This window comes from Haliaeetus albicilla, chromosome 8, assembly GCF_947461875.1.
Source record: "Haliaeetus albicilla chromosome 8, bHalAlb1.1, whole genome shotgun sequence".
NCBI classification, from domain to species: Eukaryota; Metazoa; Chordata; class Aves; order Accipitriformes; family Accipitridae; genus Haliaeetus; species Haliaeetus albicilla.
In genome coordinates this window covers 16,938,346-16,957,515 of record NC_091490.1, presented here as the reverse complement: position 1 = coordinate 16,957,515, position 19,170 = coordinate 16,938,346, and the positions used below count along the sequence as shown (strand labels likewise).

The 19,170-nt window shown below is 44.6% G+C and overlaps 1 protein-coding gene and 1 long non-coding RNA gene across 2 annotated transcripts in view; both read left to right on the top strand.

Moving 5' to 3' along the window:
* Nucleotides 1-155: 155 nt before the first annotated feature.
* On the top strand, nt 156-14,895 carry LOC138686404 (uncharacterized). Its single transcript, XR_011325744.1, has 3 exons — nt 156-4,253; nt 4,827-10,964; nt 11,716-14,895. It is a non-coding gene; the product is annotated as an uncharacterized lncRNA (long non-coding RNA).
* Nucleotides 14,896-18,099: 3,204 nt separating this feature from the next.
* Nucleotides 18,100-19,170, top strand: part of DDAH1 (dimethylarginine dimethylaminohydrolase 1) — a 66,056-nt gene continuing 64,985 nt past the window's right edge. The window contains exon 1 of the mRNA XM_069789129.1: nt 18,100-18,485. Within this exon, the coding sequence (XP_069645230.1) occupies nt 18,180-18,485 (306 nt within the window). The 5' untranslated portion in view covers nt 18,100-18,179. The remainder of the gene's footprint in view (nt 18,486-19,170) is intronic.

The following is a 19,170-nucleotide window of genomic DNA, read 5'->3' as shown; positions in this document are numbered from 1 at the left end:
AAGGTTGATCTCTGTGCAGCAACCTTCTTTGTGACCCTCTTCCATGCTCCGGTGAGTGTGAAAGCTGACAGGGGATGGGTGCATGGGGCAGCAGGAGGCCTCTGGACCTGGGGGAGCAGCCATCTCATGCTGGTGACGGGCACGCACCTCTGCCAGGAGAGCGGGGAAATGAAGGAGCTGTGTGCCCTGGCACGCCGTGTTAGAAATGAACGGCACCGAGGGAAAATTCACTGGGAAAGGTGTTTGCACAAAACACCTAGAAGCCTTTCAGGCATTTTTTTGAGGTGGGGACAGGAAGGTATTGGGGAAAAACCTGTGGGTTGGAAATGTATTTCCAACTATTTTTAAAGTAAACAAATTCCTTTTGAAGTTGTGGGCTTGTTGCATAAATTGTGCATTTGACAGAGTAAGTGGTGGGATGTTATGGTAATTACTAATGTCCCTTGAATATTTGGTTAACCACTATATATAATCCCACATGCAGTAGCCTTTCCAGGGAGAATTTAGATCTACCCTTTGGGCAGGATTAAATGTTACTCTCTTGTTTCAGCAACTTTTCAATTATTTAATTCCAGAACAAGGAGTTTTTCATTTGGGGAGGGGAAAAAACGTGTCCTTTTGACATCTGACTTTTAAAAACAGGTTCTGTTTGTACCCGCATGTGCTGAGCTGTGAGGTGACTGCCTGGGCACCGGGCAGGAGGGGTGGGAAAGCTGTCCCAGCTAAAGACCCTGGGTCTCTTGCAGAAATGGATTTGACTTCTTTCCTCCCTAGACCCAGACACACAGAAAATGCATTAGTGCAATGCTGAACTCTGCGTTTCAGGTCAGATTCTTGCAGAGATGTTAACGCTTGAGAAGGTACCCATCCCTAACCTGCTTCTCCTACTGGCATCTGAAACATACTCACCCTGGCCCGCAGTTTTTCTTCTGCCTGTTATTTTATCCTCACGTTCCTTCTCAGTTCGTCCTAGGAAAGTCTGCCTTGGTTCACAACCTGGAGCCTGCACACACACCGGGCTGTGTAGGCTCGAGGCAGAAAGGTGATCTGCTCTCCCTTAGCTCAGTTTTTCTCTGTGGGGAATGACATATCCTTGGGCTATCATCCTTGCTTTGCAAGTCTAAAATATTGCTTGAAGATACAAGCATATGCGCTTAGGTGATTGCCTAAATCAGTGTTTTTCTTCGGTGTATCAAAATACAAAGACAGACCTATGCTTTTAGAGGAGTTTCTAGTCTGGGTCAGATTGCCTAGACTGAATCTCTAAATGGTATCAGTACCTCTCTGCTTAGCTTTACAGCATGCTTTTGTAAATTTTATTTGTATCCAGTTGTTGTTAGCCATTTTCAGCTCGTTTGTTGCCTGGTTGGGATGCTCATCTTGCTCTTCGTTACTGAGGCAATACATGTCTTACAGTACTCTAGCCAGAGCTACCCGATGGTGTGACTTGTGCAGATGCTGAGCACTCTCTGTGCACTGCCTCGCTCACCTTCCTTCTGCTGGTACTTCTTCCCCTATTTTCCATCTTCATGACAGTTTGTCTCATAAACGCACTCGGGTGTAACCAGCACAGCTCCTCACTACTGTTCTGATACCAGAGAAGAAAACAGGCTCTGTAATTGCTATCTTTGATACCTTGTTTTTCAAGACATTAACTGCAAATAAAATAACACATTACAGCCACTTAGCAACAGAAATCCTTATAACCAAGTTAAAATAAGATCTTAGCTCACTAGAGTACAATTTGAAGCTTAGGAAAATGTCGGCCACAAGCCCTTGCGCTCTTCTGTATAAAATAAGTCTGGGTCTAGTTTCCAACAATTACTTTAAATACAAATTAAATATGTATTTCACTAGGGAGAGGCCTTTTTATAACCTGCAGAGGTTACAAGAGCAAACTTTAACAAGCTCTCGAAGTAGAAACTGTGGCAATGGCTCTGGTGCCTTTTTGGACATAGAAACAGGGTAGCCGTATGGTGTGAGGCATTTCGATATTTAGATATCTGCAACAGAAATCCAGTAGCCCACATATTTTAAAATGTGTATAATTTCTTGTTTCATTTTCCATCTTCGCATGCTCACTTGAAGGCTTCCAGCTTTGGCTCTTTAAGTTGGTCCAAGAGTCAGTCAGCTGAAATGATACATACTGCTAATCACGCTCTGCAGAATTAACTGGGCATAGGACTAGTGTTGTTCCTAATCAGCACGAGTAAACATTTATCAAATACTAGAAACAAATATTGCCAAATCTGTTCATTTTCGTACTACGTGGAAATAGAAATGGCCTTCCCTGTGGTAAGTTGGCAGTGCCCAGAAATTTGCTGGGTGCTTTAAGGGAATTTCTCTTATTGGAGACGGCACAAGTTTCCTGGCTAGAGAGCTTAATAATCCAAATTTAAGCAAGACCAAGAGCTGAGTTTTTCTGACAGAAGTGGGGACGGAGAGCAGGGGCCAGAGCCAGAGACAGCAGTTTTGGGGTCTGGGCACTGGCTCTGGATGGGGATTGTGGCGGCCCCCATCTGAGCAGGGCAGCTGGGGGAAGTGTTTTGTACCTCCTCAGCCTTCCCACCTGTGCGGGAACCCGTCCTGTCCCGCCAGCCAGCTCCTTTGGCAGCCCTGTCTGCGAGCGCCCACGAGAAGGGTTAAGTTGTATCGCAATGTGACATAACTTGTTGAGAAGCTAATGCAAATAACCGGGCATTACTGGGTTTGCCTTGTGAGCAGGCTGGCAAGAGTGAGTTTGAGGAGGGATTTAAAAGATAAGACATGGTAAGCTGAGCAGAATTAGCAAAACATTTCCTTATGGAGAGGTGGTGCAGAAGAAAGAGAGGAAAACATCAGTCTGGGTGAGCCTGCAAGGAGGAGCACCAGGAATGTGTGTATAAGAGATGGTATTAGAGTCTGATGAGACCCAGGCTGGATTTTCGAAGGAGGGTCAAGGAGTAGATCTGCAGATGGGAAAAACATTTATACTGAGGCCAGAGGGACCTAGGGCAGCTCCCACCGGCTTGGGGCTTGCTCTGAGAAGCCCAAACCTGATGAAGGACCATGAAGAGCTGCGGTTTTGAGGGATCCCAGAGTTGGGTGACTTCAAAAGCAACATTATAAGCCAGCGGTGTGGGGTGGCCGAGTGCCAGGGTGGCAGAAGGGACACTGCGCTGCAGTCATGACCAGGTCAGCCCAGACTTCTCAGCAGAGTTGTAGAGAAAGAAATATCGGAGCCTCAACATATTTTGGGAGGACGGAAGGGATAAGGAAATGGAGGAACCGAAAGTTATCCAACTCGGAGTGCTTGAGTGGAAAGAGAGGTGGTGAGACTGCTGACAGGAATGGGGCGAGAGGAAGGGGGTTAGGAGGAACGTGAGGATTCAGTCGGTCGTACATGAGTGCTCTGTGCAGCTCAGCATTGCCTCCCTGCTCTCACCCCTGCCATCTCACTGGGAAACCCTCCAGGACACAGACATCCCTGTGACGAGCTGGCTGCCCCAGGGGCAGCTGCTGCTGCTGTGGCCAGAGCACAGTGCGAGGGGCTGGGGAAAGCTGCTTCCCACTACCACTTGCCTGAGCCTAGTGGACTTGGTTTCTGTCAACCTGTGGCCTTTCAGCAGCTCCAAATCCAGTCATAAATTTTAAAATATGTTATGGCTCTGATATGGAAGCAACCCCATGCCACTCTTTCTACATATTTTGAACTTATTTTCATAAGAATAACAAGTTCACAGTGACTGCTGGGGTTCAGGCGCACGTGTAAGGGAATTGGTCTCAACTAAACGGATGCACAGAAAACCCAGCTGTGAAGGTGCAACATCATTTAGAATAGACATCCACTCTATTTAACAGGAGACAATCCCATTCACACCCAGGCACCATGCTCACAGCTCTTTGTCAAAGAGTATGCTGGATGCTCAAAAGTTACGATTACTCAACAGAAAATAACGCAACGTTTTCTGAGCAGCTCTTGATTCTGGGTTGGGTGAAGGAAACTCATTTACATTTAAATACCCTTAAGCCCCTGAAAGAGTTTGAATTTTTCATTATGTTTGGAAAATAGCTTGTGCTTCTTTTCTATGTCTCAGATGTTATTCTCTTATTTACAACTGGCCCTTGCCATTTCACTGCAAGGCTTCTCATTCATAAGCTGATTCTTTGAGTGTCGCTTCTTCTTTCCTAAGCTGGCCTCCTGTTTCAGAAGTCTACATATTCTCATATTCAGCTGTGTCAGGCATTTCTGTCAACTCCTTCACCGAGCTATGGTATGTGAAAAACATCACAGATTTTCCTAGACCTTTCAAAGACCTTCTTATCTCCATCAATTTTTCCTGTTTTGGTACTGCTTGTTATAGACTGCAGAGCAGCAGTTTATGGGTGGAGTGTTTATCATGGTGGGTCATTTGTGATACATTACTTAAAACTGATGTTTGGGTTTGCCAGAATGATTCTGTGTTAACAGGTTTTTATTATGAAAAGCATAGCTGACCTTTAAAGTCCAAAGGCCATATTTATGAATGACTCAGCCTGATCTCAGTGCGGCTGAAGATTACAGTACGCAAACAAAAGCCGAAGCATACTTGTCCCATGTAACTTTTTGAGAAAGCAGTATTTGCCTCTGGCATTCACCAAGGGAGCTTTCCCTTTGTGTGCAAGAGGAAAATGGGGCAGGCTACAATAAAAGGCATTGTTGGTCCCAGCATGCAAAGAATGATGATCCAAGAACTGAAATAATAGAAAAGTGTCGGGAGGGAATTTAGTTCACAAACATTTCAGGATAGCTTCAGGCTTACTCAAGTTTTGATTCAAGCTTCTCATTCTTCTTAAATTCTTTCCAGGCCAAAATGGATTAAATCGTTGCTAATCTTCAATCATCCACCCTTTCCCTGGGATCAGCATTCGAGGATGGCCTTGCCATGCGGCCGTTTCAGCCTGCAGTTCCTTAATGACAGGAAACCCTGGGGAGTCACAGAGTATGTACTCTTGGGCTATGATTAGGATCTGTCTCCTCAAATTCCATCGTTAACGTCTCTGCAGGAGGGGCCTTCTTGCTTTGTGTCCTGGAGAGTATCTGTTACAATAGTCCATAAGTATGACCAAGTATTGCACCCAACATGTACATAACAGATTATAAGCAATCGTTTTTATGGAGCTGGGTTCCAGACCAGAATATTGCCTGACAGCTGTGCTTACTAATCATTACAAATAGAAGAAGAAAACTGGTTTTGCTGTGACATACCCAGACAGGTACTGCCAGCCCTGGAATTTAAAAAAGGAAAAAAAAAAAAAAAGAAAAAAAAAAGTAAAAATTGTGTCCTTTTTCTTCTCTTGCTAGTCCAGTTGGGATGTTGTCCAACTGAACTGACAAAAAACCAAGAATAATAATAACAAAACATTCCCACATAGATATTATTAATTTTTTTCCTAAAACTCTTTTTTTTTTTAAATAAAGTCTTTTAAAAAGTTCAGAACATGTCTTTTTCCCCCCTCTTCCTCTTTATCCCTACTGAAACCCCCTAGGAGCTAATGCCAGGCAAGAATTTGCAGTAGCAGCTCAATGCAAAAACTATGCAATTTACGTCCTGTGGCCCTATCAAATATAATTACAAACCATGTTCACAGCGCTGCAAATTACACAGCGCTTCACCAGTGTGGGAGATGGCACGTTGCCTATTGTGAGAGATGATCCCACACCTAGAATTGACTGGCAGCTTTTATAAAATAGCGAGGCATCCCTTTTGTGCCTGGCTGATGAAGGATAGATGGTCTTTTTCTCCTTCAAGGAGAATTCCCATCAGGCTTTATTTGCAATAGTTTATGTGCATATGAATTATTTGTATTAGAAGAGAATTAATATGGTATTTATTGGCAAAGTATAATGCATTGGGATAAAGTGTAATTTTTAACTATTTCTTGCATCAACAATAGTACTGGCTATTCAATATTTTTTCTTTCTCTGATAATGGAGATCATTTTCATTAGCTCTAAGGCACCCTTGTGCTTCTCTGGCAGTGTAAATTCATTTATACCTGCCTTTAAGGCCTCTCTGCCCTTCCAGAGCAGTGCAGCAGAGGCTGAGGATAATTGAGAATCAAACTGCTATTAAAGGGACCAAAAAAAAGCATAACACAAGTTAATAGTCTTTAATGTTAATAATACTCTTTTTAACCTTCCTCCTCTTTAGAAGTTCACATGTAGATTGGAAGGTTATGGATGGCTCAAGGGGAATGACGGATTCCCTCTTACCCTTTCTTTTCTCCCTTGATGTATCCCATAGCTTATTTGTTCTATGGTGAATATAGTTGAACCCTGTTCAGCTAATTTTGTGGCTTAGTTAAGATAATGTAACCATTTTGTGCAAACACAAGGTGATTTATACAGCACAATGTTTTGGGCGTTGTGGCCTTGAGCTGTTGGGCTAAGTGGGATGCTATTTTACCTTTGTCTTTTTAGAGCTCTTGTTCTTGGATCCACGGGTACTTAATGGGTTTTTCCAATTTAATTCATAATAAAGTGATAATCATGATGATAAAATAAGAGGTCTGAGCTTTTAGTGGCTTTTTTTCTTCAGTATCCTTTGCACAGCTTCACTAATTGCATTAGATTCAGACCTGAATTATTGAAGGCTTCTGAAAAAACATGTATTTTGGTCAAGGACAATTAGGAGGAGTTCCTGGAAACAGTTTGCAGTGCTCAAGCTCAGCTGTCCATTAGTTACTTTTATTTATACAGCGCCAAAAATGTGCCAACAAAATTAAAGAGATTATAAAGTTCTATCAGAAATTTTTGCTATATTGTTCCTTATAAGGGAAGTAAAATCTGCTCTTTCCTCTTAGAATCCAGACCTGCCTCAGTTGGATGAACTGAGGATGGATGAACCTGTAATGAAAAAATATATAAAAGATAGGGCTTCATTTCCAAGACGAAACCGCTCTCTGTTCCATTTTGAAAGCTCTCAGTGGTGTATGCAGCTAATGACATGTCTGCCTAGAAAGCCGGTTACCTGCTCGTGCAGGTGAGCGTTCAAAGGCGGCACCGGCGGGTGGTCTGCATGCACGGTCCTACACGCAGTTAGTTAGCATTGCATCTCACCCACGGCACATGCTGCTCCTCACTGTCTCTAAATGCTGCTCCGAATGTGGCCGGCAATGTGGAGCCTGGGCGGCAGGGTGATGGTTAGAGAGGGCGTGGGGAAGTGCAGTGTGAGTAAAAGAAACAAGTGGCCGATGAACGAGCAGGCAGGAGGGCAATAATTAAAGGAAAATGCCCTGGGCAGGGGAGGGTGGGCTGCAAAATTCAATGGGAGGTGAAAACCACTGAAAATGGAGTGGAAGAGGGAAGACACAGCCTGGAAGGGTCTCCTGAAAATCCCTGTGCAGCACAGGGGCTGGTGGCCATCGTGGAGCATCTGTGGGGCTTTGGGAGGATCGCTGACTGGTGGAGCCGGGTGCAAGCAAGGATTTGGGTTTTTTTTGTTAAAAAAGTGCTAGCAACAGCAGGAGGCCTGACTGTAATGAGCTTGATGAATGTGGCGCAAGGGATGTTGCAGGTAGAAGGAGAAATGTGGGATTTCTTGTGTGTGTAATTAGGACACTTGGCAGCTGGGTAAGCTTTAATTGCCATCCAAAGCTCCCGATCTTGCCAAAGAATGAAGAGAGTGAAGAGAGCTATTGATTTCCATCTGGGCAAACAATTTACTTCTTAGTGCTCATCAGCCTGATGTGTATCTTCATTCGCTGTCGCTGCTGTGCGCAAGCTAAAGCTGCTTTCATCGGCAGATTTCAGGTGGGGGTTCAGCTGAATATGTGGCTAGAATTGCAAGGCGTTAATGGTAAAAACTGCCTCACTTACCACGCTGTCAGGGCACAATGTCCTGTTAGTTTTGGAAAATCTCCACATCTCTAGGTCCTTATATAAAGCGTCTCTTTACTGTAGTGTCCAGTTGCCTCCCAAAAATAAAATGGGCACAGAAGGAGCCTTCTTCTCTCTCTGCTCAACAGGAGCAGGGCAATGTTTATTTTATATGATGCATGTTTGTTTATAAATGTGGTGTTACTGAGCAGAGGACTAGATCAAAGAAGTGGATTTTGCATTTCGCTTTGAAGACACAGATGTCCATAGTCAACATGATCTCTTTTAGGGGCAGCTTCCAAATTTCATGGGCTAAATGCCACATTTTTGCCCTGTTATTGACAGTTTCATTGTTCCAGGGGCATATAGCTGGTGCAGGTCATGATCTTGAAACAGAGACACAATGAGAAAACTCATATGTAGACACAAAGTGTAGCAATTTAATTAGGAAAAAAAATACTAAGTGGCATTTTGGGGGAAAAGGTTGAGAAGAGAGAAAGAGGAGATAGAATTACTTTTGCAAAGCTATCAAAAAAACAGACTTGCTGCAATTTACAAATAACAACATTAGACACAAACAGATTTTTATACAACTCATCTAACATTGTGCATGTAGTGGAGATTGGCATGCCCATGCAGGGTAGACATGTGTGTATGGTTTTCTGAAGTTAAATAAAGATTAGAATAATGAATTCCCTTCTGTTGAGGAATGGATAATTAGTCAAATGGTAATATTCAGCACATGCAACTTATTCATGTTGAAAATTCTATCATATAGTGTTAGACACTACACAGTCAAAATAATCAATAGTCAATGGTCAATAGTAAAAATTGTTAGATGTACCCAATTTTACCAAAATTATTTGTACACCAAATGGGAAGGAACGTAAATGCATACAGGGCTGGTTTTCCTTTTGCTTGTGTTTTCATCTGGAGTGACTTTACTAGAATGACTGTGCACTGACAGCAATGATAAGGCAGAATCGGCCTCCAGATATCTACATATTGAGTAATTGTGGTAAAGTTAAGTGATGGCTTGTAAATTAAAATGAAAGCAGTACTTGACTAATGTCTAAAAAGTAATTGTCTAAAAGTAATATTGTCTCATAAGTTCTATATTTTAAAAGTGGCTTTTTCTGACTTACCAGAAAAGAAATGCCTAAAATGGCTTAATATGGTCATTGACTAGTCATATCTTGATTTTGGTTTTGTTTGTCTTTGTTTAAGAAAGATTTAACTTGATGCAGTAGGAAAAACAAATAGTTCCAAATTCAGACAGGCCCTCTTGGAAACAGTGATTTATTTCCCGTTGACTTTAATAACTAATCCCGTTAAAATAGCCTGTAGTGGAAAACAAACCTTATATGTGGACAAGATGGTGGAGATAAAAAAGGCAAGTTTTAGATTCATACTTGCCAAATTTAAAATAGAAAAATGATGCATTTTCTGTTGGTTGGTTAGATCTTGAATTCCATCTTGTGCTATTAGGGTATTTTTAAATCATGATGTCACTGCTGCGTTACTTTTGTGTGTGTGTATATATATATATGTCCCTTTCTAATCAGGAGATGACATTATATGCAGCAAAAGTCATCTGGTACCTCAGGCAGCTGTTAAAATACAACAGTTATCGATATATCCCCTTTGTTATTCAGTGTTGGATTATGGTCTCGTTTTATACACAGAGCAGTTCTACCATTTATAACAAAATACTTCCCACATGACACTGGCTTGTCATCTTCACTGTTTCTGGAGAGATTCTGAGAAATGACTCATGGTGTGGTGTGCCCTACTTAGGATACTTCAGATGTTGCTTTTTCCAAGGTGCTTCCCCAAGCCTTTGACTTTCAGGTCTTGAAAGAAGAGTACCGATAAGTGGAAGTGCCTGAAACCATTAGTTATCTTTAAAAATATGTCTTTCTCTTGTGAAAAAAATAAATAAAAGAATGTTTTTCCCTCTGCTACTAAAAAAGTTGTTTTAAATTACTTGTAACTGAAAGGAATAAATAAGTATATAGTTCCATTCCTGCCATTAACGCATCTGTTAAAGTGAGCAGATAATTATACTTTAGATCTAGCTATCCTGTAAAACTACGACCATAATCATTAAATAATTACATTTTATCTAGATACACAATAAAATTTCTTCTATCCCCACTTACTGTGCTCATTACCATATGGTATTTCTTCTCTGATCCTGAATGGAATAAGAATATGAGCATTTTGTGCCACTAGTCTATATGTATTTATAGCAGTAAGGAGTAGAACTGCCAAAATGCATGAAATATACACTTTTCTGTTACTGCTTTTAGAGAAATCAATATGAGCTATCTGCTTTCAGTGCTGATTTTGTCTTTGCAGTTATATTGTGAAAGGCATAACCAGTTCTCTTCACTTGATTTCACAAACACATTTCAAACAGAACTGAATTTATGTGGTCAGCAAAGCTATTGGCAAGCATATTCACTATGTGAACTGACTTCTAGCAGTTTATTAAGACAACATTCATTCCTTTCCAATAATGTGGCTGGCAGTGTTTGTGTGTCTATGTAAAATTAAAGCAGTTGGATTTCCACAAAATATTAAGTTGCTATCAAATGTAGAAGGATAGAGATTCTGAAATATCAGCAGATCAGACAGAAGTGTGAGCATCACTGCAGAATATCTGCAGAACATAGCAAATAGTAATTTACAGGTCATCACAAGTCCTGAGGACTTTTGGGGAAAAAAAAGAGTTGTAACCATTAGTTTCAAGACAGGACAAGAAAAGGTGAATGAGATCTTTTACTGGTGTAATTAGGCATAGTTCCCCGAAGCTGAATACAGGCCTGTGATTTCCATAGAACTAAATGGGAGGAGCTGATTTTTGGTCAAATTCCTGCTAATCAAGTGAAAGGATAGGAGGGTTTGTATTATGTATAGAAGTTTGCTGTTGTTTTTAACAGCAGTAATTCTGTTTGATCTACCTTTTTGCTCTTTGTGTTTGGAATATGCTGTGGTGGAAATCTTCATTTTGAGTTGTGCTGATCTGTGGGATAATTCAGATGGACCCTGGGCAACATGAGCACTGGGCTAACAGCAGCTTCATGAAGGGCGACAAGGAGAACTGCAGAGATTTGAAATGGGTGGATCTGTACAAAATGGAAACCAACCGAGCAGGAGCACTGCTGAAAAGGATCTAAGGGTTACTGTGGGCTCCAGGTTCACAGTCTCTGAATATGTAAATAGTATATTGGGCTGCACTAGGAGCATTATGGCCAGGAAACAGAGGAATTATTATCCCCCTGTGCTTGATATTGGTGAGGCCATATCTGAAATACTGTGTCCAGTCTGGTGCTCCCTGGTCAAGAGAGAGATTGAGAAACTGGAGATTGCCCTGCAGAGGACTATCAAGGTAATTAGGGGTCTGAAGCACATGGCATGGAAGGAGAGATTTAGGCAGTTAGGCTTGTTTGGTTTGGAAAAGAGAAGGCTAAGAAGGAAATAATAGCAACCTATGAGTACTTGAAAGGCAGTTACAAACACAATGGAGACAAATTCTTATCAACAGATGCAGAGGCTAAATCAGGCAGAAGTTGTGCCTTGAGATTTTTGAATTGGACAAGAGATAGGCTCTGATCTTCTTACTGACGTTCGGAAAACAGACCTTGAAGTCCCATAGATGCTTCAGCTCAGCATTCCCTCAGAATCAAATGTTAGGTGGTATCAAGGGTGCCTCATCTCCTGCTGGTTTATCTACTGAAGGCAGTGCCCTCTGTGCTGCCTCTGGTTGTCGTCGTATGTGGTGGCACTACTTGTCAGGGAAATTGTGGGGAGTAGGAGTTCCGTCCTTTCTGAACTACACCTTAACTGCTCCATTTCTCCATTCTTTTTCAGCTGGTGAGTTAGAGGCATCCAGAAACCTCTTGGTTAAGTGGTAAGGAACAGCACAAATTCAAATGGAACAAACTGATCACTCGTGTCACTCCCTGTGTACTACCTGCTTCCTGTGGAAGCACCTACCTGTTGTTCCCCATGGAGGGGCAAACAGCTATTGAGCATTTCCCTCTGAAGAAGAGATAATTTCATGTCTATTCTGTGATGAATTGCAGCAAGAGTTATTGCCACCAGCCTGGATACATTAATACCAAAGCTAATCTGTGTATCTTTTCATGTTTTATAGCTTCTTAACTCTGACACTTAGGACAGCATATTAATAAACTCAGTAAAAAAGCCTACTGGAAATCTTTCACTTTCTTAGCTTGATTTGAGATATATTAATCTGTCTATTTGTCTCTAGTACTAATCTTAGTGCCAAGTAAGCTGGGAAAAGAACTGCTTGCCCTTTGCAGGCACACAAGGGAAACCACAAAGCTGTTGACTCGTGTGCATACATATACATATAAAGATGTGTGTACCTCTCTCTTTCTCTCTCTCTCCACATTCTCTTTCTTGTGGATACAAAATCTAATTCCCCTTTAAGAAGTTTCATGTAAATATACAGTTCCATAGTTGAATTTGCAAGTTATTGACCAAGTCAACACCAAAAATGCACCAAGCATGTACAAATCAAGGCAAAAGATGCCTAAGTGATAAGAAAGGCTGGGAGTTCATTCTTGGGCAGCTAAGTCCTGGAAGGAATGGGAAATGCGAACAAAGAAAAACAAGAAATGCTACAGCCAAATGTCATTGCATCTTACTGCTGAGTTTGCAAGGGCTTTTCAGGCAATGAAAGGGAAGGACAGCCTGCCACACCTGTGGGGTGCTGCCAACTGGTCAGCTGGCTCCATAGAAAAGGGAAATGGAGACTTAGGATAAACACTAAAAAGCAACTCAAGTCACATTGCGAAGGGCTTGGGTCCTTTAAACATATTAACCTGCATCAATCAGCACTTTTAAGCTTTTACTTTTTTAGGGAATAAATGTATAGTTTTGGTAGAAGAGTTGAAGGGGAAAAAAAAACCAGCATGTGCATTATTCCTCTTGTATCAGTGCAGTCCAGTTTAGCAGCCATAATTTAACAAAGACTTTATCCCACCCTTCCCTCAGGCAGCCTTTTTCTGCTGCCCGTGGGGGCACCTGCAGCACCTCACAGCAGCTGGTTTTGGAGTCATGAGACCCATTGAACAATAGCTGTGTAAGTGTGAATGGCCTGAGCCACCCCCCTTTTACTGCTGATGCTTTCTTGCCAAGCTGATAAAATAGCATACTTTATTAAAAATGCTGTCTGATAGCAGGAAAAGTCTGTCTAATTTTTCCAGGGCAGCCACAAGGACAATTTACAAACCACTTATCGTAGCCCTGTCTCCTCTTTCTCTCCTGGCTGGCGTAGTATTTCTGGCATGTTTCTGGGAAGTATGTCCATCAGGGAAACAAACGGTGTCTTTCTGTTCTTTTCTGTAAGAGAGATGTCAACTATTGTAATTCAGCATAAATTTCCACAGAGTACTAATCTTATTTTTCAGTTGTGGTCATCTATGACCTATGAACCTAGGGTAACTAACCCATGCTTTTTTTTTAAATTCAGTAAGTGACTTTTCCCCTGCAGAGAAAGAAGGGCAAAAATGGACATAAGGCATGGTGAAGGTGAGGAAATAGGAACACAGGAGGTAAATAGTCAGAGTCCTGCAGGTCTCTCCCCTATGATCTGTTTGCTCAGCCAAGTGAACCCAAAAGTTGATCCTGGTTGTACTAGTGCAACCTATTGTAACAAATCGTGGGAAGACTATAAATGTGAGGAATGCCCTGCGCCTCTGCACGTAGTCCAGGCTCCTTGGTGCCATGTGTCATGGCAACAATGGTGCCAAAGCTGCCTTTTAAAGAATCACCCTTTGACAGTTTTGTCTCCCAACAACTGTGTAGCTGTCAGCTCATGGGAATTCCTCCTTCTCCAGAGGATGCAAAATGCCAGCTGAGAAAACGCCCAGTTCGTTATCCCATAGCAGACAAAACAAATATTGTGTTTCCCCTGAAACAGCTATATATAGAATTAATCTGACCCTGGTAAGATTCTGTGAGATAGCTCAGGTTCAACTCAGGCAAGGGAAAATGCTGCTCCCCAAAAGGATTTCTCTATAAGCTGGCAGATGCACTGTTGATTTATACCATCTAGAAGAGGTTGGTCTCCTCTTCCAGGAGTGATCTGTTACATAAAGAATAGATGGCAATCTAAATCTGCTCAGCATTTGGAAAATGAAAAAATACTCAGGAGCTTGTCCATGCAGTGGGGTGAAGTGACTTGTTGCCTAATGTCTTTAGCGTCTCTAAATGAGGAGCCCAGACAATTATCTAGTAAAAATACTGTTTCAATGAATCACCGTGGGTTTTTGTATTACAGTACTAGAGCAGAAATTGAAAACTTCTGTCAACTATCTGGGTGAAAACCCCTTCTGAGTCACTTTTCATGTATCTAAAGCATGACTGAAGTAACATTTTTCTCTTCTATGGCTGTGAGGAAGACCTGATCCTGTACCTTTCCTAAGAGAATGACCCATTGATCATAATGGGAGCTTTGCCTGCAGAGCAGTGTTTGCCTCTATTAGTAATGGAATTTGGCTGTGCAGTAGTTGCATGGTTTTCTGAAGAAATCACTTAAACCTGTATTCCTTTTATAAAGTGAAATTTAGTGTCTCTCCATCTTTCGCGTGCAGATTCCCATCACCATAACGGGACATGCTGGTGACTGAATGGCTCAATTGCTGTCTTGTCCTGGCTTTTCACGGTCTCAGGTTTCAAGCAGCATTTCATTAATAGTGTGAGAGATGTCCATTAAGGCTTTAGAGCCAGCGGTGTTGTTCCAGCATCTGCAAGCGATGGGAAGTGTGTTCAAACTTTGCAGCCATCTAGCACGCCTGAGCAATCAGCCTGTGTGGTATGCGTTTGTACTCAGCCGTGATCCAAATTCTCCTTTGTCATGGTCACACAAACTGTTCAACGGCAGTGACCAGCTGTGACCTTCAGTCACCTAGTGGTGCACATAAATGTTGCGCATTTGCTACTGGGGATGTTAGACTCATCATTATGTAGCTATTTTCACTACAACAATAATTTTCAGTGGAAAAATGGTAATAGAATCATAGGACTATCCTTCTTCCCCAGCTCTGGCTTTCTGCTCCTGGCAGATATTTCTTTAAATTCTTCTTAAAACCACCTGGTATAGAAGCTGCACATTCTTCCCAATCTTTTTCTCTGCTCCTTATTGTTAGAAAGTTTTCCATAGTTTTCCTTGCAATAATTTAAGTCTGTTGCTTGCCTTCTACCTTGTAGAAATTATTCCCTTCATCTTTGTGGCAGCTTTTTACATAGCTGTACACTGTTCTCAAGTCATAGCTGTAAAAGCCCCCACCAACTTATCAATATGCTGCTAGTGATTTTGTCAAATGGATGAAATTTCACTCTGTGTACCGATGACTTTTCTGTCATAACTTTTAAATCATATCTCCTGTTTCAATTTCTATTCCTTTCTTCTGAAAGCAAATGCTCTATTCACATATGCATCCTCAAGTACATTTTGCAAAGCAATTTTCTTCTCACTGTCACTGCCAGAAGATGACTCTGTGTAGTGTCAGTCACAAAACACCTGGATTTGCATCCTTTTCTGTATGAAGCATTTTCTCCTTTCTAAATACATCTTTCTGTGATACTGCTTAAGCAGTCTGCAGTCCATCTTCTGTTACAAGCATAGTTTTCATCATTCTGCATGAATTCCATAGTGTGACACAGCTTTTTTCTTTGCTGGGGGGCAGCTTTGCTCTTTTACACTGGTCTCTCCAGCAGGACAAAATTACAGGAAAATAAGGGATGTAGAGCAAGGTAGACAATAAATACTATGTCGATGACTGTAGCTGACCCATTTTGTATTACTGCATATGATGAATTTTAACATGACTCCCGCAAGACTGTGTGAACACATTCTATTATGTAATGTTAATTTGCGAGTAAACTGATATTTTGTTAATCTTATTATAAATATGCACAATTTTGCTCTGGGTGCATCTGTTCCTAGATTGTTAATGATGCCTTTCTGTTCAACATAAATAACAGAACAATCACAATCAGCAAACGCATCTTCATTTGTATTTAAACTGCACCGTTTTATACATTTATGGAAATAAAGATGACTTTTTTTTTTTACGGTAGTCGTTACTCTTGTAACCTTGTCTAAATAGCTAATGTTTTGTATTTCCAAAACACAATGTATTCGTAGCATGCCACTATCTCATACCACTGCATCTCATAAAGAGATCCTCCTTCGTCCAGCCTTGTCTCCCATAATGCAGAAAGGTACTGAGAAGCTGTCAGAAGGGATACCTGGCCAGCTCCCAGGGAGCAGCCATGGCCACCTGAGGTCAGCCTGGGCCGGTGACAATGCCTCCGGGACAAACCTCACTGTCCTAGCATATCATGTGTGTACAAGATGACTGTGTGGCATCACCTCATATCTCATATTCCTGTAATCTCAGTGAGATCTAAAAATCGTCATTGTTTATGGTATTTATGGATGTCAGAAAAATCTGTATTGACTAGAACTTTCTGGTTCATTGGCTGCAAGAACAACTCTTTTCAATACCTTTTCATATAGGAACCCTGGCCATTTTTTTAAGTTACAGAAGGATAGCAGCACTTTTTCTTCTGACTAAAAGTCATGCTAACAAAAATCAAACCAACGTGTGTCAATGGCCATATCCCAAATCTGTAATAAGTAAAAATAGGCTTTAACGACTGTGGAAGGATCGCACATTATACAAGAGATGCTGTAATAACATTTGTAGTGGTTTCTATGAATTTGAAATGTCCTACATGATAGCAACTCAATTACGTGTCCATTTGTTTAAGGAGAATAATATTGCACATTATTCAGTGAATGACAGTTATTCAAACAACTGCACCTATGCACGTTACGTAAAGGCAGCCTTTACAGGATATTTGGAGAACGTGTGGGAAATGCAGACGAAAATCTAGTCAGCTGCCATTTTGGAAACACACTTTGATATTTCCTTCATGCTATTCCCTAACCATACTCCCAAGTGCTGAATGTGTCCCGATGTCTGTGACAACGTGGCCAAGGCAGCTGTCTGGGTTTTGTCTGAGCACCAAAGGGGGAACACGGAGCTGTGCTGGTGGGGTTCTCTCTGTGACCGGAGGGACACTTGAAAGAGCCTTGCCAGTAAAAGAAGAGCTGGAAGGAAATTCATATTCCTTCTCTCTTACTGTCTGCTCCAGAGAGGAGAGGCCTCGGAGGTACCTGGGAGGGTGGCAGCAGGAGCAGCTGTGGGTGTCGCCCATGGTGCGAGGTCTGGCCCAACGCTTCATTCGCCTCCTGCCTGGAAGCCAGAGGTGTGCGCCAGAAACAGCTGGCCCTCATCCAGGATAACCTCGAGGCAGGATAACACCCGGGGAAAATGAAATGGGGAAGTAAGGGTTTCTTTCAGGAGAAAGGGTGGAAAATGCTCATCGTTTCAGTCCCTGAGGCAGAAGTGAAGCAAAAACCCTGGTGTCCCTTCTACCCCACAATGGCAGAAACTTTGACAGGGTAGAGTGGCAGGAGATAGGCACGCTCTGCTGGTGAGTCGCCCTGAGGAAAGCCATGAGGAGGGATTAGGAGGCGGCTGGGCTTATTTCCTTTGGATTTGTATTTACAACTGCCTTCGTCACGGGATATTCTTCCCTTGGCCGCACGGATAAACTGCCTGGCCTCTTGCTTCGCCAGCCGCAAAGGGCACGCAGGCAGCCAGCCCGATGTATCCTCGGGCAGGAGGGGTAAGCAGCCTTCCCCCCCCTGCCCACGCCCAGCTCGAACGAGCGTAGAAACGCAGGGGGACGCAGGTGTTTGAATTCTGTCAGCATAGTTATGTGTTTATACGTAACTACGTGAGATTACGATGTGAAACCGCGCTGCCCCTCAAGGCCCGTTGTGGTACCGGAGCCCCACGGCAGGCACGGGCAGCCTCAGCGCCCCAGACCTGGGGCAAGGCCCGGGGCAAGTGCCGGGGCCGCGCCACGGAGGGTCGAGGCCCCCCACCGCCCCTCTCCGGCCGGGCCGCGCCGCCCCTGAGGGGATCGCCCCGGCGCCGGGGCTCGCCCCGATCCTCTCAGGGCCGAGCGGCCGGTGCCGCCGCTCCCGCCCGCCGCACAGGTAAGCGGCTCCCTGCGGGGGGCGGCCAATGGCGCGGCCCGGCCGCCGCCGCCAGCCAATGGGAGCGCGCTTGGCGGCGGCCCCATGGAAATGTGCCTGGTGGGGAGCCAATGGGGCGCGGCCGGGCCGCGGGCGGCGCTTTATCAGCTGCCAGGGCCGGCGGCGGCGGTCGCGGCCGCCCGTCCCTCCTTCTCTCCTCCGCGCCCCGCCGTCCCCGCCGCGCAGCATGGCCGGGCTGGGCGGCGGCCCCGCCGCCTTCGGGCGCTGCACGCACGCCGTGGTGCGGGCGCTGCCCGAGTCGCTGTGCCGGCAGGCGCTGCGCCGCGCCCCGGGCCCCGAGGTCGACTTCGCCCGCGCGGAGCGGGAGCATCAGCTGTACGTGGGCGTGCTGCGGGGCAAGCTGGGGCTGCAGGTGCTGGAGCTGCCGGCCGACGAGAGCCTCCCCGACTGCGCCTTCGTGGAGGACGCGGCCGTGGTCTGCGAGGAGACGGCGCTCGTCACCCGCCCGGGCGCGCCCAGCCGCAGGAAGGAGGTACGGCGGGGGCCGGGCCGGGGCAGCGATGCCCGCGGCGCGCAGGTGGGCTCGGGGCGGCCGCGCCGTCGGGCGTGGGCCCGGGCCCGCCCCGGCGGGAGCGGGGTGGGGTGGGGGGGGGGGCAGCGGCGGCAGCGGGGATCGCTCAGGGAGCAGCCGCCCTCCTCGGTGGGACCGGCGCGGCGGGCCCCGGGCGGCGGCTCTTGCCCGGCCTCCAGCCGCCGCCCCGGCGGCTCCGGCTGGCAGCGGCCGGTGCCGCGGAGCCCGGCTGCGCCGGGGCTTTATGGGAGAGCGGTGTTCTGCTCCTGAAAACAAGTGGACGGTGTAAAAACTATGACTCATCCTTTCTGGGGCGTGCGGGCTGCCGCTCGGTGCGAACTTGGCCGGCTCGGTCCTGCGGAATGGATCGCCAGTCCGTTGGGCAGGTTTGTGTCCATGCTGCAGCACTGCTTGGTCCAAACCCCGTTTTCATAACATGTTCAACTTGAGCTCTGTTCCAGGTAGGGCGTTACTGATGCCTACGGTAGTTGTACCTGCGGGCCTTCGCGCAAGAGCTGGGTTTTGTTTTGGTGTACTCCCTGTTAGCCTGAACACCCTTGAACCTGATGTCACCTTCGCTGTGCACCCGCAGCAGGCCCGGTGGGCTCAGGGTGCGTGGATGTACAGGGGACGTGTGCGGTCCTGT